Here is a 25,241-nt window from a genome sequence, read left to right as displayed (position 1 = left end):
GAGTATCTTTTCATGAAGAATCGCTCATGCTCCAGACTTTGAAAGGAAAATCAAAATAACTCAAGTAATACAGGATCTAAATGTGGGCACAATAGAACAACACTGAGAAACACAAGCTCAGAAGCCTTAAATTTGGGGGTAGCTCATCCTAGGTTGTGCCCCTATGTAATCCAGAAGTTATTAGATAGCACAGGATGTCTTAGGTACTCATGATCTTGACAGACAGGCCTGTGTAGTTAACAGTAATTAAAATGTTACCTTAAATCAGCAGCTTTCCCCGTCTTGTTAATGCACATAACCTCTCTGGTCTGATATCCAATCTGGATGTCCCAATATTTGTTCTCTTGTCTGTTCTGTCTGTTTCTGTTTCTCTTTTTCTTAATAAGTTCACGGGCTTCTGGATCCTTTACTCCTTTGCTGCGGTCCTTTTCCCGTTCTTTATTCTTCCCGCGCCTCCTTGCTTGTCTTACTTGTCGGGAGTGGGGCATTGAGCAGGTGCTCCAGGGCCCCACATGCAGGCTGTGCATGAGCTCCTCGGCCTCGCATGGACTGGATTGGCACACCTGGAACTCCGTCAGGTTTGGACAGCCAGAGCCTCCGAACTGCGGGGGCGCCACCACACGACGCGTCCGGTGCTGGAGCCCGCTGCCGCAGGTCTTGGAGCATTCGGACCAGGCAGAAAACTCAGACACAATGCAATCTTGCTGGCAAGGAATGAGGCAAGCCTGCTCCAGGAGGGGCTTGGGCTCAAAGTACTCACAGATGATATCCTCCGCAGGAATATCTTTGTCTTTCTGGATGCACGCTATCTCCCTCACCTGAATACCTTCTTCCCCCTTAATGCACTCAAGAGGTTTCTCTAGACTTTTTGAAATCACAGGCTGACACTGATTCCAAGGTCCCAGTCTCCAGTCGTACAACTCTTTGTGCCAATCGCAAACTTTGAAACAATTCTGCTGGTTATTGGGTCTGTCGGCCTGCTTACAGTTAGTATGCAGTGTAGTCCATCCCTCCACATGAGCACACCACACAGCCCTTGTTTGGATGCCTCCTGGACCACATTCATCTCCCATACATCGGCCCCATGGACCTACAAAAATTATAACACAAAAATTAGCAGTGCCACTAGAAGAAAACTACAAGTTACTGCACATTCCAGAAAGAGCTTTCAAGACCTAGTACATTAACTTCCCTGAGGTGTTACGAAGTAGGTCTCTGGACACGACTGTTGGGAAAGTAATGATCCTCACTAAGTATTTTTTGCAAAAGGGGAACTGTGTCACAGAGTCTATATAAGGTAACTTCTCGGACAATTTCATTTTGGGTCCTTTAGGGATTACTAAAAGTTTGGTTTTGTTCATTTCCTTTGTTTTAGGTAGTTAGAAATCCCTGCTGATAAAGGACATCAGAAATTAGTCACAGTGAAAACTCATTACTCCGGCCTCACAATCATCAAATCCATTTCAGTAACTGGCAAAGAAAATGGCCCCGTGTGAAGAACTTCTCCTGCAGGCATTTCTCTTCCTGGACAATTAACTATTTTGTGGAACTTGCGCTCTTCTTCATCATATTTTATTTTCACAGACTATGACTGCAAGGGTCTAATAGTTGTATATTATGTGTGCCAATAAAGCTTAAAGTGTTCACTCTCTGGTTACCAAAGCTAAGAAGCAAAAATCTTCATTTACACACATTCTGCCTTTAAATTTACCAAATTTTCCCCCCCATTTCCCAAGTGAAGTATAGAGCTGGGTAAGGGAATTTAAATGTAACTAAAAGATTTTTGCAATTTTCTAATCATTGAGAGGTTATTTGGGGTCTTATTTATTTATTCATTTCTTAAACATGAAATATTTGGTATTACAGAGCTGTTTTACATGATACTTAAATCAGTGGCTTTAGTATGAAATGTGGGTTTTTTTTTTTTCTGTGAAATCCTTCTTAGAATAGATTTAAACCTTATATTTGCATATATTATTTTTTTCTAAGGTAGATGATATGATTTTCAGTGCTTTAACAGACAGATCCCAATTCATGAAATCGAGAATTGTATAATTTTGGGATTATAAAGAAACTTAAAGATCATATAATTACATGATTTTCAAAAAGTATTCCATGAATTTGAGAAATTGTTTGATGTACCTTAAAGCCATTTTCCATCTGTTGTGTGGGAAGGTGAGGGCCAACATGTGGGGTGGGCTCTAGTGAACCTCACACCCTTGTACTGCTGCCATCCTCCCTAACTGATGCTTTTATAAGACAAACTCTATTTGTATTATTAGTTTTATTCACATGGGGATTATGCATAAGATTATGTCTGCAAGAGGTTTCTACTGTGGAAATGTGAAACCTGCTAAAGTAGGTCAGTGGATTCACTCTATGGATGAGAAAAACAGGAAACAAGAAGGGAAAGTGATTTGCTGAGTTCAAACATTTAAAGAATAACAAAACCATTCTGGATTTTAGATTCCAGTTCCAACTTTTAGTTGTATGATTTCTCTTGGACATCAGAGATTTAGCCGCAGTTAGTTTCTTCTGTACATAACAATTGTTAGTATACAAATAAAGAAATATAAAGAATGTGCTCATCATATTTAATCTAAACATTTAATTTTGCTTAATGAGAAAGATGTTTAAAGTTTGTCAAGACTTTCCTTACAAATGGCATTATGGAGTTGTAAATAGAATAGAGACTTGCTGTAAATATTGTGCTAACTAATCATTATTACATGAAAGTAAATATTGGATAGTTGGCATACCCATATCATTCCTTTATGAAGTTTGCATGTAAAAAATTATAAGGGATGTAAAATACTCATGCTTTTCAGGGATGTAACATTCTTATAAGGGATATAAAATACTCAAGGAGACTGGGAAACAGACTCCTTGAAGTATTAATATTGAAACTTTATGGGCTTAGAAAGCCAGTGGGTTTGTTGTATCTGTCAAAATGCAATCCACTTAATAATATTTTAATCTTATTTTTAACTTGCTAAAGAAAAAATATATATTCACAAATCTGGTGATACTTTCTTAAAGATTTTTCTAAATACTCACTTTGGGAACCACAGAACCTAGGATACTTCTCAAAATGAGAACCTAGTAATATGTATAAAATTTTCTAATTAATTCCACGCATCCTTGGCCTATTGCCCATCCCCACTGTGCTTGAACAAAACAGTGATCCTTATTTTCCATCTGAACACAACATATAAAAACATATTTATATCAGACTCTCAAATTAGGAGTAAACTATATGCCATTAAGTCTGAATTCGAAAATATAAGTGTCTTATGCTAAGTCAGACTCTAAATCTCAGATGTAATTTAGTTGAACTTCCTGATATATTATTTCTTCCAGTTTTTTAAATTAATTATGAAATTAGACTCTAATCAGATTGAGGCTATGAGTCTTTTATCCTCAAAGTGTAAACAAATGATTTTTTATAGCAAACTTATAAGGGTGTCACTTAAAAAACATAACTCTACAGTTTTACGTAGGCAGCACTATTATTAATAGTTGTGATTGGGCCGGGCGCAGTGGCTCACGCCTGAAATCCGGCGTGATTGGGAGGCCGAGGCAGGCAGATCATGAGAGGTCAGGAGATCGAGACCATTCTGGCTAACACGGTGAAACCCTGTCTCTACTAAAAATACAAAAAATTAGCTGAGCGTGGTGGTGGGCGCCTGTAGTCCCAGCTACTCAGGAGGCTGAGGCAGGAGAATGGTGTGAACCCAGGAGGCGGAGCTTGCAGTGAGCCAAGATTGCACCACTGCACACCAGCCTGGGCAACAGAGCAATACTCCATCTCAAAAATAAATAAATAAATAAATAAATAAATAAATAAATAAATAAGGGAGTGGAGCCAAGATGGCCAAATAGGAACAGCTCCTGTCTACAGCTCCCAGCCTGAGCGACACAGAAGACGGGTGATTTCTGCATTTCTGTTTAAGGTACCGGGTTCATCACACTAGGGAGTGCCAAACAGTGGGTGCAGGACAGTCGGTGAAGCGCACCCTGCACAAGCCGAAGCAGGGCGAGGCATTGCCTCACTCGGGAAGTGCAAGGGGTGAGGGAGTTCCCTTTCCTAGTCAAAGTAAGGGGTAACAGACGGCACCTGGAAAATTGGGTCAGTCCCACCCTAATACTGCGCTTTTCCAACGGGCCTGGAAAACGGCACACCAGGAGATTGTGTCCCGCACCTGGCTCGGAGGGTCCTATGTCCAAGGAGTCTCGCTGATTGCTAGCACAGCAGTCAGAGATCAAACTGCAAGGCGGCAGTGAGGCTGGGGGAGGGGCGCCCGCCACTGCCCAGGCTTGCTTAGGTAAACAAAGCACCCAGGAAGGTCCAACTGGGTGGAGCCCACCACAGCTCAAGAAGGCCTGCCTGCCTCTGTAGGCTCCACCTCTGGGGCCAGGGCACAGACAAACAATAATTCGGCAGGAACCTCTGCAGAATTAAAGGTCCCTGTCTGACTGACAGCTTTGAAGAGAGTAGTGGTTCTCCCAGCACGCAGCTGGAGATCTGAGAAATGACAGACTGCCTCCTAAAGTGAGCCCCTGACCCCCAAGCAGCCTAACTGGGAGGCACCCCCCCAGTAGGGATAGACTGACACCTCACTTGGCCGGGTACTCCTCTGAGACAAAACTTCCAGAGGAACTATCAGACAGCTGAATTTGTGGTCTCACAAAAATCCGCTGTTCTGCAGCCACCGCTGCTGACACCCAGCAAAACAGGGTCTGGAGTGGACCTCTAGCAAACTCCAACAGACCTGCAGCTGAGGGTCCTGTCTGGTAGAAGGAAAACTAACAAACAGAAAGGACATCCACACCAAAAACCCACCTGTACATCACCATCATCGAAGACCAAAAGTAGATAAAACCACAAAGATGGGGAAAAAACATAGCAGAAAAACTGGAAACTCTAAAAAGCAGAGCACCTCTCCTCCTCCAAAGGAACACAGTCCCTCACCAGCAACGGAACAAAGCTGGATGGAGAATGACTTTGACGAGTTAAGAGAAGAAGGCTTCAGACGATCAAACTACTCAGAGCTATGGGAGGAAATTCAAAACAATAGCAAAGAAGTTAAAAACTTTGAAAAAAAAATTAGACGAATGGATAACTAGAATAACCAATGGAGAGAAGGGCTTAAAGGAGATGATGGAGCTGAAAGCCAAGTATCGAGAACTACGTGAAGAAGGCAGAAGCCTCAGTAGCTGATGCGATCAACTGGAAGAAAGGGTATCAATGATGGAAGACGAAATGAATGAAATGAAGCGAGAAGGGAAGTTTAGAGAAAAAAGAATAAAAAGAAACGAACAAAGACTCCAAGAAATTTGGGACTATATGAAAAGACCAACCTACGTCTGATTGGTGTACCTGAAAATGACGGGGAGAATGGAACCAAGTTGGAAAACACTGTGCAAGATATTATCCAGGAGAACTTCCCCAATCTATCAAGGCAGGCCAACATTCAGATTCAGGAAATACAGAGAACGCCACAAAGATACTCCTCGAGAAGAGCAACTCCAAGACACATAATTGTCAGATTCACCAAAGTTGAAATGAAGGAAAAAATGTTAAGGGCAGCCAGAGAGAAAGGTCGGGTTACCCACAAAGGGAAGCCCATCAGACTAACAGCTGATCTCTCAGCAGAAACTCTACAAGCCAGAAGAGAGTGGGGGCCGATATTCAACATTCTTAAAGGAAAGAATTTTCAACCCAGAATTTCATATCCAGCCAAACCAAGCCTCATAAGTGAAGGAGAAATAAAATACTTTACAGACAAGCAAATGCTGAGTGATTTTATCACCGCCAGGCCTGCCCTAAAAGAGCTCCTGAAGGAAGCACTAAACATGGAAAGGAACAACCGGTACCAGCCACTGCAAAAACATGCCAAATTGTAAAGACCATCGAGGCTAGGAAGAAACTGCATCAACTAACAAGCAAAATAAATAACTAACGTCATAATGACAGGATCAAATTCACACATAACAAGATTAACTTTAAGTGTAAATGGGCTAAATGCTCCAATTAAAAGACACAGACTGGCAAACTGGATAAGGAGTCAAGACCCATCAGTGTGCTGTATTCAGGAAACCCATCTCACGTGCAGAGACACACATAGACTCAAAATAAAGGGATGGAGGAAGATCTATCAAGCAAATGGAAAACAAAAAAAGGCAGGAGTTACAATCCTAGTCTCTGATAAAATAGACTTTAAACCAACAAAGATCAAAAGAGACAAAGAAGGCCATTACACAATGGTAAAGGGATCGATTCAACAAGAAGAGCTAACTATCCTAAATATATATGCACCCAATACAGGAGCACCCAGATTCATAAAGCAAGTCGTGAGTGACCTACAAAGGGACTTAAACTGCCACACAATAATAATGGGAGATTTTAACACCCCACTCTCAACATTAGACAGATCAACGAGACAGAAAATTAACAAGGATATCCAGGAATTGAACTCATCTCTGCACAAAGTGGACCTAATAGACATCTACAGAACTCTCCACCCCAAATCAACAGAATATACATTTTTTTCAGCACCACACCACACCTATTCCAAAATTGACCACATAGTTGGAAGTAAAGCTCTCCTCAGCAAATATAAAAGAACAGCCATTATAACAAACTGTCTCTCAGACCACAGTGCAATCAAACTAGAACTCAGGATTAAGAAACTCACTCAAAATCTCTCAACTACATGGAAACTGAACAACCTGCTCCTGAATGACTATTGGGTACATAATGAAATGAAGGCAGAAATAAAGATGTTCTTTGAAACCAATGAGAACAAAGACACAACATACCAGAATCTCTGGGACACATTCAAAGCAGTGTGTAGAGGGAAATTTATAGCACTAAATGCCCACAAGAGAAAGCAGGAAAGATCCAAAATTGACACCCTAACATCACAATTAAAAGAACTAGAAAAGCAAGAGCAAACACATTCAAAAGATAGGAGAAGGCTAGAAATAACTAAAATGAGAGCAGAACCGAAGGAAATAGAGACACAAAAAACCCTTCAAAAAATGAATGAATCCAGGAGCTGGTTTTTTTTTGAAAAGATCAACAAAATTGATAGACCGCTAGCAAGACTAATAAAGAGGAAAAGAGAGAAGAATCAAATAGATGCAATAAAAAACAAAAAACGGAATATCACCACTGATCCCACAGAAATACCATCTACCATCAGAGAATACTACAAACACCTCTATGCAAATAAACTAGAAGATCTAGAAGAAATGGATAAATTCCTCGACAAATACACCCTCCCAAGACTAAAGCAGGAAGAAGTTGAATCTCTGAATAGACGAATAACAGGCTCTGAAATTGTGGCAATAATCAATAGCTTACCAACCCAAAAGAGTCCAGGACCTGATGGATTCACAGCCGAATTCTACCAGAGGTACAAAGAGGAACTGGTACCATTCCTTCTGAAACTATTCCAATCGATAAAAAAAGAGGGAATCCTCCCTAACACATTTTATGAGGCCAGCATCGTCCTGATACCAAAGCCTGGCAGAGACACAACCAAAAAAGAGAATTTCAGACCAATATCCTTGATGAACATTCATGCAAAAATCCTCAATAAAATACTGGCAAACCGAATCCAGCAGCACATCAAAAAGCTTATCCACCATGATCAAGTGGGCTTCATCCCTGAGATGCAAGGCTGGTTCAACACACGCAAATCAATAAATGTAATCCAGCATATAAACAGAACCAAAGACAAAAACCACATGATTATCTCAATAGATGCAGAAAAGGCCTTTGACAAAATTCAATAACCCTTCATGCTAAAAACTCTCAATAAACTAGGTATTGATGGGACATATCTCAAAATAATAAGAGCTATCTATGACAAGCCCACAGCCAACATCATACAGAATGGGCAAAAACTGGAAGCATTCCCTTTGAAAACTGGCACAAGACAGGGATGCCCTCTCTCACCACTCCTATTCAACATAGTGCTGGAAGGTCTGGCCAGGGCAATCAGGCAGGAGAAGGAAATAAAGGGTATTCAATTAGGAAAAGAGGAAGTCAAATTGTCCCTGCTTGCAGATGACATGATTGTATATCTAGAAAACCCCATCGTCTCAGCCCAAAATCTCTTGAAGCTGATTAGCAACTTCAGCAAAGTCTCAGGATACAAAATCAATGTGCAAAAATCACAAGCATTCTTGTACACCAATCACAGACAAACAGAGAGCCAAATCATGAGTGAATTCCCATTCACAATTGCTTCAAAGAGAATAAAATACCTAGGAATCCAACTTAGAAGGGATGTGAAGGACCTCTTCAAGGAGAACTACAAACCACTGCTCAATGAAATAAAAGAGGATACAAAGAAATGGAAGAACATTCCATGCTCATGGGTTGGAAGAATCAATATCGTGAAAATGGCCATACTGCCCAAGGTAATTTATAGATTCAATGCCATCACCATCAAGCTACCTACAACTTTCTTCACAGAATTGGAAAAAACTACTTTAAAGTTCATATGGAACCAAAAAAGAGCCCGCATCGCCAAGTCAATCCTAAGCCAAAAGAACAAAGCTGGAGGCACCACGCTACCTGACTTCAAACTATACTACAAGGCTACAGTAAACAAAGCAGCATGGTATTGGTACCAAAACAGAGACATAGATCAGTGGAACAGAACAGAGCCCTCATAAATAATGCCGCATATCTACAACTATCTGATCTTTGACAAACCTGACAAAAACAAGCAATGGCGAAAGGATTCCCTATTTAATAAATGGTGCTGGGAAAACTGGCTAGCCATATGTAGAAAGCTGAAACTGGATCCCTTCCTTACACCTTATACAAAAATTAATTCAAGATGGATTAAAGACTTACATGTTAGACCTACAACCATTAAAATCCTACAAGAAAACCTAGGCAATACCATTCAGGACATAGGCGTGGGCAAGGATTTCATGTCTAAAACACCAAAAGCAATGGCAACAAAAGCCAAAATAGACAAGTGGGATCTAATTAAACTAAAGAGCTTCTGCACAGCAAAAGAAACTACCATCAGAATGAACAGGCAACCTACAGAATGGGAGAACATTTTTGCAACCTACTCATCTGACAAAGGGCTAATATCTAGAATCTACAATGAACTCAAACAAATTTACAAGAAAAAAACAAACAACCCCATCAAAAAGTGGGCAAAGGACATGAACAGACGCTTCTCAAAAGAAGACATTTATGCAGCCAAAAAACACACGAAGAAATGCTCATCATCACTGGCCATCAGAGAAATGCAAATCAAAACCACAGTGACATACCATCTCACACCAGTTAGAATGGCCATCATTAAAAAGTCAGGAAACAACAGGTGCTGGAGAGGATGTGGAGAAATAGGAACACTTTTACACTGTTGGTGGGACTGTAAACTAGTTCAACCATTGTGGAAGTCAGTGTGGCGATTCCTCAAGGATCTAGAACTAGAAATACCATTTGACCCAGCCATCCCATTACTGGGTATATACCCAAAGGACTATAAATCATGCTGCTATAAAGACACATGCACACGTATGTTTATTGTGGCACTATTCACAATAGCAAAGACTTGGAACCAACCCAAATGTCCAACAACGACAGACTGGATTAAGAAAATGTGGCACATATACACCATGGAATAGTATGCAGCCATAAAAAATGATGAGTTCATGTCCTTTGTAGGGACATGGATGAAACTGGAAACCATCATTCTCAGTAAACTATCGCAAGGACAAAAAACCAAACACCGCATGTTCTCACTCATAGGTGGGAATTGAACAATGAGAACTCATGGACACAGGAAGGGGAACATCACACTCCGGGGACTGTTGTGGGGTGGGGGGATGGGGGAGGGACAGCATTAGGTGATATACCTAATGCTAAATGACGAGTTAGTGGGTGCAGCAAAACAACATAGCACATGGATACATATGTAACCTGCACATTGTGCACATGTACCCTAAAACCTTAAGTATAATAATAAAAAAAGAAAATAAAATAAATAAAATAAAATAGATGTGATTTACTAATTAATGTAAATTAATGTTTTATTATGGAAATCTGAGTATACAAAATGTGAATTGACTTCAAGTCTACATGTTATTGCTAACGAAAACATACATACTGAAAATAACTTTTCTTCCCTAAAACAACTATGAAACAGAACTATGCTACACTAGTCAACTCTTAAGTCTGAAAATTACCTTAGACAAGATAAGGACTGGTGAAGATATTACACTCTTACAAATCAAATTTTAGCAAAAAATCTTGGCTTACTTCTAAGTTCATTCTGAAATAAAAGTAGAAGATGGTTGCTTTGAAAATGATTCATCATTTACTGACATCAAATTATGGAGCGCTCCCTATTTACACACTTCTAGAGCAACATGTATGTTTCTCACATAATGTTTAAATGTTAGTCACACTTTCGGTTAGTAGAATCAGTAATTTTTATCAAATATTTAATATGTTTATCACATTAGACTGACTCTATAGCCCCTTGAGGACAGGCCCTTGTCTGCCATCTGCAACAGTTGTAGACAGTACACATAGAACAAGTTCAATAATATTTATTGAATGAATGAATAAAATCAGAAACCAAATCAAGAAAATAATTCCAATCAATTTATGATTCAACAGGTGCCATTTGCACAATTAATTGTGGATAAAGACAAAATGTGCTTTTCCTTTAAGCCATTCCAATATATCATTGATTATCTAGAGATTTTTGATTTTTATCTAGGTATTGAAAACACAAGCAGATACTAGTGACATAACTTAAAAATACAGATCTATATTTAATTACAATCAGAACCACAGTGTAATCTTGAGAACCTCTAATTTTTCCATGTTACCCATTGTAGTAATATTACATATATTTTGCATAACTAAATATGCACAATGTTTTTCTGAAATTAGCATTGTCTTGGAGGCAGATTTCAAATGATCATGGGTGTCAACTACAGTATTTCTTACTAGAATATTCTCTTGCCTTCAGAGCTAGTTAAAAGCACATATTTCTGCAATGATTTTCAGCTACGTATAAAAATATAATATTTTATTTCTACTCAAGATGTATAAATGCCTTAAGAAATAAAAGAAAACAGCCCATATAAAAGTTTAACAACACTGGCATCTTATTTATAACACCATGAATCAAGTGTTCTTTTCCCACTTTATAAAAAATAAAAATGCACTCCCTAAAGGGGTTGAAGAGTATATCTTCATTCTTTAGTTTTGAGAAACTAAATTTTCTCAACCAAGAACGTTTCTAATCACCTAGTTCTTTATTGATTTTTCACAGTGTTGATCCCACCACAGAGGCTGGTTAGTCAATGAAAATAGTTCTTTGATCACTTAATTTAAAATTACCATTTGACATATAGAAATATTGACAAGTGTTATTTCAAATTCAGAATTCATTAATAAGTAAGATAGTTCTTACTTTGATGTTCCTCACTGAATACCAGGAACATCACATACGTGTGTGTGTATACCTTTTACATATGCTTAATTAGCTAATTATACTTGTAAAAGCTTTGCACTTCTGCTAATTTAATGGAATAGCCTGTTACATTCCATGGTTTGAACATGTCTTTTAATTTCCATGGCTTACTTTTGGATAAATTGCTTCAATAATTTTGTTTAGAAAGGAGAGAAGTTAGTTTATAGATCTTAATATCCCAGGCATTATATTTTTGATGTCAATGCCAGCAGGAATAAAGAGATTGAATTCAAGAATACTATTACATATAGATAAGGCCCAAGAGTTTCTAAAGTTTGCTTAGATAACTAAGAAAAGCATATGTTATAAACATAGATATATTCCAATTCCCATTTCAATAATATTATCACAGATTTTTATTAACCAGCTACTCACAGATAACACTGTGGGATTTATCTTATTCCAAGTATATTTACATTGAGAACCAGCAGATAACATATCCTGAGAAAACTTCATGGAGATATATAAAAGATCTACTGAGGCTAAAGGAAAGCAATAAAATGCATGAAGGCACCAGTGAAAGCAGAGGTGGAAGTATAATCATGATTGAACCTAAAATAAAATAAAATAAAATAAACCCATCATCCACCTTGTAGGCTTTAACTGCCCTTATCTTTTCATTGCACCTTGGGTATCGCATGTGTGTCCAATTAACCAACCTCTTGAAAGATCAGATCTTCCCCACAGTACACACGATGAAGGGCTGTCTACTTCTTTCCTCCAAGCAGTCTTGACACAAGTACACATTGAAAAGACACCAAATTGAATAGAAAAAGGACCAGATTGAATAGAAAAGGGACCACATCTAAAACTCCTCTTGACAACTGAGAATTGTTAACCCAATTAACTACCATGTTTCAAGGGGTGCAAATGTTTTAAAGTACAATTTGAAAACACAATATGCAAACTATCAAAGAAAATATGAAATCCTCTACCAATTACAATGTGACAGTGTGCAGCAAATGTCTCTGCATAAATGTTAAAATTCAGCTCTGCATCCTATATTACTAAGAGTGGGAGGTAGTGGTAGTAGAAAATCTGGGGGAGTGGTGTTTGGTTTTTGAAAAGAACAGTAAGAATTATCATTGGTTCAAAAATTGCTTCTTTTATTGTTCTGTTCATGATTATTTAGAAGGAATTTGGAATCTAATTGAGCAAAATAAAGGACAGGCAGCTTTCTATTTAAGGCTATGGATAATATCCCCCTGTGAATGAAAATGTATTCCTGCATACAGATTTGTAGGGTGGTGTTTACTCAGTATCATACAAAGCACTTCTACAATGTGGGTCAATAAATATGTGTAGAACACTTAGCTTGACAGATTTTATGTAAATCCAGAAAGAAACACTGGATGTCTTATTTCACTAAAAGGAAATTAAAGCAACTGTTTTATATGCCCAAAACTTGTGTGTAATTGATGGACTCACGATACAAATATTTGCACTTGGAATCAATGTAAAATTACGCAAAATTGCGATAAAAACTTTAAATGAATGCTACTTGGCTTAGTTTTCCTTAGGCTAGTGCTTTAAGTATAATTCTGCACTAACTTTAACAAAATGTTGATAAAATAATGAATTTATTTTTATTCCTGCTAAAGAGGATTTTATAATGTGCCTATTCTCTTGATGTCGTTCAAAACTGTCTCTTTATTTCAGTCCACAAAAGACAGCTGTCTAAATTTAAAATTACTATTTCCCCACCGTATTCAACACTGACTTCTCTAAGACTACTTTTTATACATCAAGGGCATGAGAACAATCAAAGGTTGAGTCTATAAAAGGCCACATTATTGACAGGTGGCCAGCAACTGTTCCAAAGAACCTTATAAAAGATAAACACCATAAAAGGAGCACAAGAAATTATGCAAACTACTTTTTATTCTTGTTTGCTATAAAACTCTCAAATGAGCCAATTTCTTGTTTGACTAAATATGTTTGCATCCTTCAAATGAGATAGTGTGTTTTCCCCTTCTGGATTTGGTTATGGAACAGCATGTCCTACTTTACTAAGATCAAGGAGTACATAAACAGCTTAGTAATATACTAAATTCTGTCTCTTGAATGCTACAGAACATCTTACTTTAAAATTTTCAATTAACAAAACTAAAGCGAAATTTCTATTTGCTTTTATCCAACCAAATCCCTGTAAAAAGATTAGAAATTACTGTTAAATAATAGGAAAGAAAAATTCCTTATAAATTCCATAAACTAAAGATAACTAATCCTAGTCATCATATTTTGCTGTCCTTCTACTAGGCAATTAAAATATAAATTTATTTAAAACTAAATTTAGGATTGTGCTACCAATTGTTTTAAATTTGCTTTTTTACTTCATAATATGCTATAAAAATAATTCCATTTCAACAGATACACCACACACACACACACACACACACACACACACACACACACACACAGAGATTGAACCTTCTAGACTGTTATTTAATCTCTTTTGTTCTTCATATTTTCACATTTAGATCTATACTATGTTTGCGTAGTGCTTTGTTCTATCAATTTACCATGATTTTTCTAACTGATGTTCTATTGGTGGATGTTTAGGTCTTTCCTGATTATTTCCAATATTATAAAGAATGCTATAATGAACCTCCATTGCTGTACATCAGTCAGATAATTTGGTGAAAGGCTTTTGCACACTTTCAACCTTTTGATACATGTAGTATTGCAAAAGTGCCCACCAAAATATACCAGTTTGGCCTTCCACCAGCAATTCCTGAGCACATTTCCCTCAACCTCTAATATTTGCAGATTGCTGTTCCTCCAAGTCTGAGCTCCTATTGGAGAAATCCTGTGTGCTTATTTTCTTGGAGAGTTCATCCTTTGACTAAAAAAAATCTTAATTCCTTTACCTTCATTCTTTTGTGTATTGTGGTTTCCAGAAAGACATCAAAGCTTATGAAGAATTCATAATATCCTTCCCTGTTTTTCAGCATCGAAATATCTTTTTGTTTATTTTGTACTCGTTTGGTCATTTCAAAGGATTGTATTGCCATAGGTAGAAGCAAACATGTGGTCTTAAATGTCCATCTTAAAATAGTCCCATAGACTGGTATCTGAATACCTAGCATACTGTCCCATTCAAAATTATACTAATTGAATTGATTTAATTATAAATATATGCTCTGCCTGGTAGATCCCTTTGTATAGATTTGTGAATATACAAAAATAAATTTTGAATGTTTTTCATCTAAACTAGATTTAAATTTCTTTCAAAGGAAAAATAGGAGAGTTTGTAGCTTCTTTGACTTGAGTTTTAATTTAATTTTAATTTAAAACCTAACTCTCAAATGACAAATCAGTTTGGTGGATAAGGAGAGATCACTGTGGATGTCAAGCTGAGCTTTCATCTTCAATAAGTAATTAAACTTTAATAAGAAATTATATAAGAATGTCAAATTACATGTACAAAATTAGAACAGGCTGTTTAAATCTGATGAGAAAATGCATGAGGAATCAGTGACTAGTATAGCTGATTTTACAATGCTAAACACAATAATCTATTTTTAGGATCTATTATACTAAAAATATTCCTTTAAAATTACTTAACCTCTTTGCATTCTGGTTTCCTCATTTTAAAAATATGATATGAACCCTGTCATTAGCTCCTATCATCTCATAACACTACCTGACCCATAAGCTAAGTACCAATATTATGAGGAATGTTTGTGATAAAGTTGTGAAGTGCCTTTCTTTTACACAAAAAGATTCACATTTTAATGTGACAGTATTTTAAAGTCTTCATGTATCAGTGACAACTTCCTTAGGTTACACTCCATTAAAGTGAAAGCCTGGAGTCAAAGCATTTGACAATTTTAAGGTTTTAAAATACATGTTGCCCAATTGATTTTTCAAAGAAACGTGTAGAAATCTACATTCTTTCACTACACCTTGATCAGCATTGGTTATTATAATATTCTTTTGTTAATTTGATGAATATGCCCAAATCCACTGTTATTTTAGTTAAATCTTCATTTCATATGACTTTTAACATAATAATTTCCTCTTCTGTAAATTATTTATTTAATTGGTTTCTGTATTTTCCAGCATTCTCATGGATGTTTTTTCTCAATATATTTATTTGAGATACTAACATTTTCTCTGACCATTAAAATGTATTTCCCATCAGTGTTTTGTGTTATTTTGTGTATAATATTTTCTGTTTTTGATATGCAGACTTTCACTAACACAATAGTATATTTCTATCATTGAGTTTTAAGGCTGAAATATATTTTTAAAAACAGATTAATAAGTACACATATATAAAAAGTTTAATCTTCTTATAGATTTATTTTATTTAAATACGTTAAATGCATCAGAAGTTTATTTCAAGTTTGTTATAAGGCAAACTTCTGACTATTTTTTCTATACAGTTAGGCAATTTTACCAGGAATACAGATACCTATGATTTAAAGGTACCTTTCAAACAGCCTCAAAACATGTCAATAAGAGGTGTATTAAATATCACATCCCTAGATTACATTGCTATATTGTATTTTATTGCTATGTTTTATTTCATATTTGTATAGTACAGTGTGTTTTCACATATATGATCTCATTTGATCTTTACATCAAGCAGTAGATATAAAAAATAAACAAGATTAATTTTGTTACTCTGTCCAGTAGTTCAATCTCTGTAAATCTGAAGAAAATATAAAGCCATCAACCACTCAAATATTTCTGTGGTTTCTTTGGATGCAGTTAAACACCCCCAAAAAAGTAGTTATATAAACTGTATTTGAGCAATTCAGTTAGAGAGTTTCTGGTGCCGTTATGAAAATTTCCCAATTTTTGAGTAAAGTCTCATGCAAATAAGGGGATGCAAAAACAATTTCTTAGAGAAAATTCTTCTTCAAGTTAACAGATTGCTAAGTCAATGTTTTCCTTTCAAGCTCATAAACTCAGAAAAATTTGAGATTGTTAGAATCTTGATTTCAAAATAACAAAATGTGATACTAATAGCCTCAATATCTATTAAAATTTTAAAAAGATCTATTTGAACTGTTGCACTGCCAATCTACAAAACAACATAAACTTCCTCCTTACCCCACTTCCCAAATAATTACAACAACCAAAAAACAGAAAGCAAACTTAAGAGTTATATAGGATTTCAGTATAAATGTGATTGGCAACAGAGTATGAAATAAGAATAGAAATTGTTGATCATAACAAACACATAATCTCCATGGATTTGAAGACATGACAAGTCTTCAGAGGCTGCTTTAGAGAATGAATTGAAGGTAGCAACTAGCAAATCTAGTAAATGCATATGTTTGTGAGTGTTTAAAATAGCTTATCTTAAAATTGGTGTCAAAGAATAGCACTAAGAACTGCATAACATTTCACTCAAAAATGTGAAATGCACAAAACTTTTTACCCATATCAAGCTACTGATCTTCCATTACAATTGTCCAAAAGTGAGCTACCTTTGGAGAATACATATTCAACAGTCCGACTTGATGCTAAGGGAGTCAAATAAACAAGGTATTGGAGGTAAAGGAGTCCTATCACAATTTTCACTCTATCTCAGGGAACTTTGATAAAAAGTTAAGTAGTAAGTGACATCTTAATCAATTTAAAAGCATGCTATCTTGTCCTGGATTACCCCAAAAGTAGAACTTGAGACAAACGTTTATATGCAATAGTTTATTTTACAAGTGATTCCATGGAGCAGGGCTAAGGCACAAAAGAGTAAGAGAAGGAGATATCAAGGGAAAGCCAGTGCAAGCATATGTAATAAAATTGTCCACTGCTATAGGTGCCTGGTTATGACTTTGTGGGACCTTCTGAGGAGATTTATGAAATGCATCTCAGAACTGTCAGTCCAGAGTATAGAATGATTAAACATTTCTTCTTTGACTCCTGTTCCTCACTGCATAAAATTGCTTGAAGTAGCACATAGGCAGTTCCTAATATTTATCCCTTGCACAACTAAGATTTTCTTATTCTACCATTCTACCATTAAATCCAATGAATCACAGACTCTCTCCCTCAATATTATGGCTAGTTCAATGTCTGCAAGTATAGGTTTTTCCCTCTAGAACTACATCCTCCAATTCAGCAGAGTTTAAGATTGTAGGTATGGACAGCACAAATTCCTGAAGTGACTCAGGGGAACCATGGAGAGAGGGTCAAACCTACTTTGCCTGAGAGTTTTAACCCATATGTCTTGGCTCTTATGGCACAGCACCATATTTTGCTTACTGGCTTGGCTCATTCTGGAAAACATTTCTCCAATCATGCAATCTGTTATTTTTCAACTTAAGCCTTTAATAGGCAATACTACTACTCAAATTAGAAAAGCTGCTTTTGGGTAATGAGGTATGTAGAAAGTCCAGTGGATTTCATTGTCATTGCTGCTTGTCATGTCCCTTTACTATAAGATATATTCTTTTGAATAAAGCAATATTATTCATATATAGAACACAAGACCAAGAAACCAGGCATCTGCCAGTCCTCTGATTATGGTGCTGGTGAAGGCACTGTAGCCATAGAAGACAAATGCATATGCAGGGTAAGTGTCAATTTTGCTAAGAATGAATTGCTGTTCTATTTGTGTTAGGAAGTGTGTGATATTGGCTGACTGCTTCTTACAGGTTGGTCCTTAGCAATTGTAGTAGTTTGATCAGCCTCGGTGAGAAGAAGCCTATACTAACTACTGTGTCCATACATAGCACCCATCCCTGATACAATGGCCAATCTGAAGCAAGAGGTTAGCTGATATCCACAGGTCAAAATCTCTTCCCTACCTAGATACTCAATTCTGCCTCTAATGCAGATGCTGCCTGATGGGCATTAACACAGTCCACAAAGATCTGCCCTTTGGATCCACTTTCATTGAACACTGATATGCAATTTATCTAGACTTCTATATTTCTAATCAACTAGATAAGCCATTTGCCATTGCTTAGAAGTCCGTGTAAGTCTGTATTTTAGGCTACTTGTCCCTTGGTAAACAGTGAAAAACTAAATATAAGCTCACAGCTCTGTCCCATGGGAGGATTCCCCTCCACCATTATCCTTTAGAGCCATAACAAGTGGGGCTGCTGTGTTGCAGCTGTCCATTTGCAAGTAGTGCCAAAATATTATGCTAAGCCTATTAAGCCTGAAGTTTTTATTTTTTTAGCTGGTATTAAGAAATCCCTTATGAGCCATGAGTCGAGGGAAGGTCCTCTATGTAAAAGAAGTAGGTGCCATGGGAGTCTGGGCAATGTGTTTATGTAATTAATTTACTTTTTTTGTTGTTGTTCTATGTGGGCGTGATCCTCAAATGCTCCGTTTCTGTTGTACATTGGATTTTAGCTATGTCTTACCAAATATTTTATTTGGTGGGCTTCATTATATCTAGCTTAGAATAGACAACTCCAGCCAAAAAGTTAGTTAGTGTCCAACATGCAATATCTACTAGGATCCAATAGCTTGTCAGGATCTATTTTGTGGCGTGTGTGTGTGTGTGTGTGTGTGTGTGTGTGTATGTGTGTGTGTATCATGCTTTTCTTTTCTTCTCCTAGATGTAATTCTCTTTTGCAAAAAGCATGGCCTTACTCCCAAATCCTAAGTGTCTGTGCTGCCACTTTTCTATTAGGGGTAGCCAGAGATTCCTCATAGCCATTTTATCTATATGAAATATATCTTATGACATCAAATCTTCTGGGCCACTATGATCTCAGTGACTGAGCAGCTTGCTTCAACCAATAAGTAGACTGTGGCAATATTTCCAAGTGCCATGTATGATGCTGTCAGGATGCAGAGAGGGTGTGGTATATAGTCAGTCTCCAAGATGATTTCAATGGTCCCTGCTTTCTGCTGTTCATGCCTTTTTATAGTGCTCTCTGATATTGCATGGAGATGACCTGTGTAACCACTGAGATATTGCAAACATATTTGTGTATAACTTACAAGTTTAGATTATGAAAGATATGTGGCTTCTGACTTGCCCTCTCTTGGTTCATTCACTCTGGGGGAAGCCATCTATGATGTCATGGAAATACTCAAGCAGTGTTTTGAAAAGGAACTGAGACCTCCTGCCAGCAACCATATGAGTGACCCATGATCTTCTTGGAAGCAGATCTTTTGGCACCAGTTAAGTCTTAAGAGGACTGCAGGTCTGGCCAATATTTTGATCATAAACTCATGATAGACCCTGAGTCAGAACCACCTGGCTAAGCTGTTCCTGAATTTCTGATGCAAAGCAACTATGGGATAATGAATATTTATTGGTTATAAGCTGCTAAATTTTGAGGTAATATTTTATGCAGCAATAGATAACTAATACAGATTATGGTGGCTGGAATAGGTATGTTGCCATACCCAAAAATCTGAAACATGGGAATGGCATATTGAAAGTGCGCAGGAGCCAGCAGCTGGAAGGACAATGATGAGTGTGTTAGTAAAAGCCAAAGGTATTTTGAGAGGCTGCTTGAAGCAGACTGAAGGCCTTAAAAGTGACTGCCAGTAAAGACTTAAAATAAGTGAGGAGGATGTTACTGGAAACTTGAGGAATGGGGACTTTTGTTATAGCACAGCAGGAAGTTTAGCAATACTGTCACCTATAATAATGTGGAAGTCGAAATTATATCCAATTAACTGGGTGATCCAGCTAACATTTCCACACAGACTGTTAAGGGTGCCACCTTTCTTATCGGGGTATCTCTAATATTTGCCACTTTCTAGTCACCAAATCCAACTAGTATGATGTCATTCATATAGTGGACCAGGGTCATGTTCTGAGGAATGTCAAGACAATCAAGATCTCTGCCAACTATATTTTGACAAATGGCAGAAGTGTTAATTTGCCCCTGGGGTGAGGGAGTAAATGTGTACTGCTGTATATTCTCTATTAAAAGCAAACAGCTTTTGATACTTCTTACTAATGAGAATTGAGGAAAAAAGCGTATTTGCTAGATTAGTATCTGCGTATCAAGTGTCAAAGGCTGTGTTGATTTCTTTTAGTTTAGATACAACTCATTCATAATAGCTGCAATTGGGGCCAACATATGGTTAAGTTTATAATAGCTTGCTGTCATCTTCCATGACTCATCCAGTTTTGTTCTACTTCTTTCAGGGAAAATACAAATTGGTTGAACAGGAATATAATGTGGACCACGTCTCCTGCATCTTCTGAATCTTTGATGCAACAATAATTTCTGGAATTCTTCCAAAGATGTTATGCTAAAGCACAATACAATGTGTTTCATTCCCCACCTACAATGCATCCCAAGCTACCAAAAAATGAGAGTCTTAGTAACTATAAACAGGAAGCTACCATATTTCCATCCAGCAGATGAGACAGCAAAACACTTATCCACTTGCTTCTATTACCCATTGATGAATAACGAGCCCAGGATCATTAACATTAATTCCCTCACAACTTCAAGTTGTGCACGAGTGAGTGCTGAGTGGGTTTCTGCAGGTGTCTTGCACTACCATGCCAGAGAAGCCCTGGAAAAATAGGTTGCTCGGCCTGTGGTAAGTGGCAGTCAGCTTGCACCTGTGTGAATCTGGTGAAACCTGTGCAAAACTGGAAGCCACAAGAGTGAGCGAAGGCAGAGGTGGAGCCAAGAGGATGTAAAATAGCACAGAAGTGGCATCACACAATAAACTTGTGGTAGGTGTATTTGTTTTGTTTTGTTTTTTTCTAAAAATGCTTTCTTCTGAAAGGCATTTGTTTTTCTATGAACTAATAAATGTTAGGACAAAACTGCAAAAGGCTAAAGATGTCTGTATTTTTATCACATTTATTTACTTACTCAAAAGATAGTGAAGGCCTACAATGTGCTAGGTGCTGTGATAGGCAAGCAAAATTGACATGTGTTAAGATAAGCAAACACTACCAAAAGTGGAAACAATCCAAATGTCTAATAATAATAGACAAAATGTGATATACATACAATGGGATATTATTTAGCCTTAAAACGAAATTCTGATGCTACAACATGGATGAGCCTGGAAAGATTACGCTAAGTGACATAAGCAAGACACAAAAGGACAAATACTGTATGATCCTACTTATATGAAATACCTAGAATGGTCAAATTCATAGAGACAGAAGATAGAGTGGTGGTTATGAGGGGACGGGTGAAGAAGGATATGGGAAAGTATTGGTTGATGAGTGCAGATTTCCAGTTTCAGATAATAAAGAATTCTAGAAATGGATAGTGGTGATGGTTGCACAACAATGTGAATGCATTTAGTGCCACTGAATTGTTCACTTAGAAATGGTCAAAATAGTAAATTTTGTTTTCTCTACCACTATATCTATCTATTATCTATCTATCTATCTATCTATCTATCTATCTATCTATCATCTATCATCTATCTAGCACTACAATGAACTATAGCCTTTTTTAGTCATGTATATAATATTCTGAAACTTACAGAATACTTCTATATATATAGCAACATTACCTCAAGTTTCTAAGGAGTTAATGCCAAGTTCAAAGCCTTGGGGAATTTTTAAACTTCTTAGACCTAAAGGCAATTTATTTGAGACAGTCAAGCAAAAAGTGAAGGGCCAATTATAGATCTGATAGCTTTTCTTTGTCTTATTAAACACTGAAAAAAGGAAATAATAGCTCAGAAATGCCCATCATCATCTTAGTTTTAGTGCCTAGTATATTAAATTGGTGGTTGTTACTAGAAATAATATCTTCTAAGTTCATCTTCTGATGATATTATATTATCAATTGTATACCTCAAGAACTGCAATATAGTTTTAGCCAACAAATAATAAATTGTAGAAATGATCTTCTCAGAATGGAACATAAAATAAAGTGAAGTTAACATTTTGATTTCTAGAATGATTTTATTACACATCTAGAAGCATATTTTATTCCTTAATTCTTTAGGACATTTTTGCCCATACTCTGGTTAACAAATGTCTCCATGGCTGTTACTTTTCCTTTTTTATCAAAATTATTTATAGATACATATTAAATTTTAGTATTCCCCATGCATGTCATAAACCACTCCAGTAAACTAGAGCCAAAGTAAATCTTTATCCTAAAGTTGAATAGCTATTAATCAGGCTGAAGAAAAAAAACAGAGAGGAAAAAATGTCAATTGTTTCCTTTCTGGCACTGGAGCAGGACTGGCATTACTACAAATAATTATTTAGGATAAGAATAAATTTGGGTTTTGTAAAGACTACTGTGATACACTTAGAGCACTAAAGCATATGACTTATTTACAAGACACTGTAGACACTGTAAAGCCTGCCTTAATGCAATGGCATTGATTATGCATTGCTATGTATATTATAATTTCCATAATAATTTCTGTCCTACTAAGTGCCATCATCATTATAAAGGATTAGAAGAGTAATTCAGGCACCTGAAACTAAATTTCCAACATGTGAATTGGTATGTATATGTCTGTAAATATACTTCTACATATTTATTCTTTAATGTATCAAAATTGGTTCATTTATGATAACAAATATACCATATTATGTAAAATTTTTTATTAAGTTGAAATTATAAATATACTTTTAAAATAAAAATGGTTTTTGCTTCCAAAATGCATCATCTGAGGGTGAGGCAAACTCCATGTGTCTAAAGAAACTGAATTTATGGTTTAGGGTAATAATTTGCATCATTAGTGCCTTGGAAATGTTTATTAGAACTTAGATTGATTATTCCTATAATTGATAAAAGTCAACTGAATTTTGTTAGGTTAAACATGAACTCAAAGCTATAGGATTCTAGGAAAAATAATCACTAGATGATCAGTTAACAATCTAAATGCAAATGTTTAATTTCCAAAAAAAGTGAATTGAGGAATATCTTAATTTTTTGGTAACATCTTCTCGACTTACTATAAGCAAGAGATTTATATGGCATTTATCGTATACTTATTCTATGGAAGACACTGTACTGAGTGTTTTTGCAAATTCTTCACCATCTGCATCTTTCAACAATCCTGCCATACAGGTTTTAACTACCATTATTTCAATAGTTATTTTACTGGCTATTTTATAGTTATTGCATTTTTGTTTAGTTATTTTATTTTTTGTTATTTTGCTGATTCAAAATTTGAGAATTTAAGAGGCCCTGCTTATTATGAACACATAAATAGTCCCCATGTCACACCACTATTTAGTAGTAGAGGGAGATTTTCTAGCTGAAGTTGTTTGACTTCAGGGTTTTGTCCCCAAGCCAATTTGCTCATAACCATTTCCTCTAAGAAACACTCTTTTAAAGCTTCCAAGCCCAGAGAGGAACACCGAGATCCACTCACAGATGTGTGTGTGTGTGTGTGTGTGTGTGTGTGTGTGTGTGTTTTCCCCAGAGACAGAGTCTTGCTATGTTGCCCAGGCTGTAGTGCAGTGAGTATTCACAGGTGCAATCATAGCACATTACATCCTGGATGCCTTAGGCTCAATCAATCCTCCTGCCTCAGTCTCCTGAGTAGCTGGAACTACAGGCATGTGTCATTGCACCTAGCTTCAGTTATGTTTTTGAGTAGGGCAGCCAGCAATCAGTTTTGTACACACAATGAGAAAAGTAACCTCTTCAACAAGCCCAATAGCAGGAATTGGCTGAAGTCTAGTTTATATCAGTATTTTGCCAAGAAAACCCATCGTAGTCATGTGCACTAAAATAAGTATCAAACATTCTCAATGCATTTATATTACTGTTTGCTTCTCATAATGTTACTATAAAAATACAATGAAATTGATTTTCTTTTCTGCATTCACTTGAATTAATAGTTTATTGATTATTATTGAGTAAAAACATTCACAAATATATAATATTATAGTTAGATTGTCTTCTATGTTCTTACTAAATCACTGAACATTGAGGAGAAGGAGAAGCACAATCAAAGGTATTCTGTGTAGGAACTCAAGGTTGAGAGATATTTTTTTCTAAAAGAAGAATCTCTGATAATTTATAATCTGAATTCTAGGGTTGAGGATTGTATAGTTTCTGGAACCTTGATAATTAAATGTAATCTATAAACTTTCAAGTTTCTTAAGAATTAGATTCTTTGATCAGTGTTTCTCACCCAACAATTTTAGCCTAGAAACTATGGCAAATATTTTTAAAAGTCCTACATTAAGTTTAAAATACAATGCCATAACTAGATTTGATCAATGTTGAGTATTTCTAATTCTGATGAAAAGATGTGCTATTAATAAAATCAGATAATTGGTTTTAACTTCAAAGGAATGTCACCCAATAAAGCAGTGTTGAAGATGCATATAATTGTGTTAGTTGTTCTTTAATAACTGTGGACACGACATTTTATCTTTAACTAGAAAAATCTTCTTTTAGCCTGAAGCAATAGATCTTATTCAAAATTAGGGAGTCAGTAATTAACATCCATTTTCTTAGTTTTGTTTCTATACGTACTTGTTTGTGTATGGATATAAATTTCTCCTTCGATATTAAATTTGTATGTGTAGGAACTATGCGTAAGCTGACAAATTCCATAAGTATTAAATAGCCATAATTTAAAAATTATATTAGTATTGGTTTATATGGCCAATCTATATTTCAAGACACATCATTAGTCTTTTTGAAGACACATGCAGATGAATAATATATGTCTTTCGCTTGATTGAAAAATCACAGTAAGGATGCATTTTAAAATATAACATATATCAACTGAAATTTAACTCTGGCATTAACACACATGGTTTACTGAGTAGTTGGTTCCAAGAATATAATAGAGAATAAACTAAGGCAAATGTTC

General features: G+C 36.3%; 1 protein-coding gene across 1 annotated transcript in view; it reads right to left on the bottom strand.

The window, feature by feature from the left end:
- The window catches only part of THSD7A (thrombospondin type 1 domain containing 7A), a 475,310-nt gene that overhangs the window by 270,448 nt on the left and 179,621 nt on the right, over window positions 1-25,241 (bottom strand). The window contains exon 2 of the mRNA XM_032760458.2: window positions 259-1,090. Within this exon, the coding sequence (XP_032616349.1) occupies window positions 259-1,090 (832 nt within the window). The remainder of the gene's footprint in view (window positions 1-258; window positions 1,091-25,241) is intronic.

This window comes from Hylobates moloch, unplaced genomic scaffold (genome assembly GCF_009828535.3).
Source record: "Hylobates moloch isolate HMO894 unplaced genomic scaffold, HMol_V3 SCAFFOLD_1, whole genome shotgun sequence".
NCBI lineage: Eukaryota > Metazoa > Chordata > Mammalia > Primates > Hylobatidae > Hylobates > Hylobates moloch.
The sequence above is the reverse complement of the archived record's forward strand: the minus strand, read 5'-3'. Positions and strand labels throughout refer to the sequence as shown.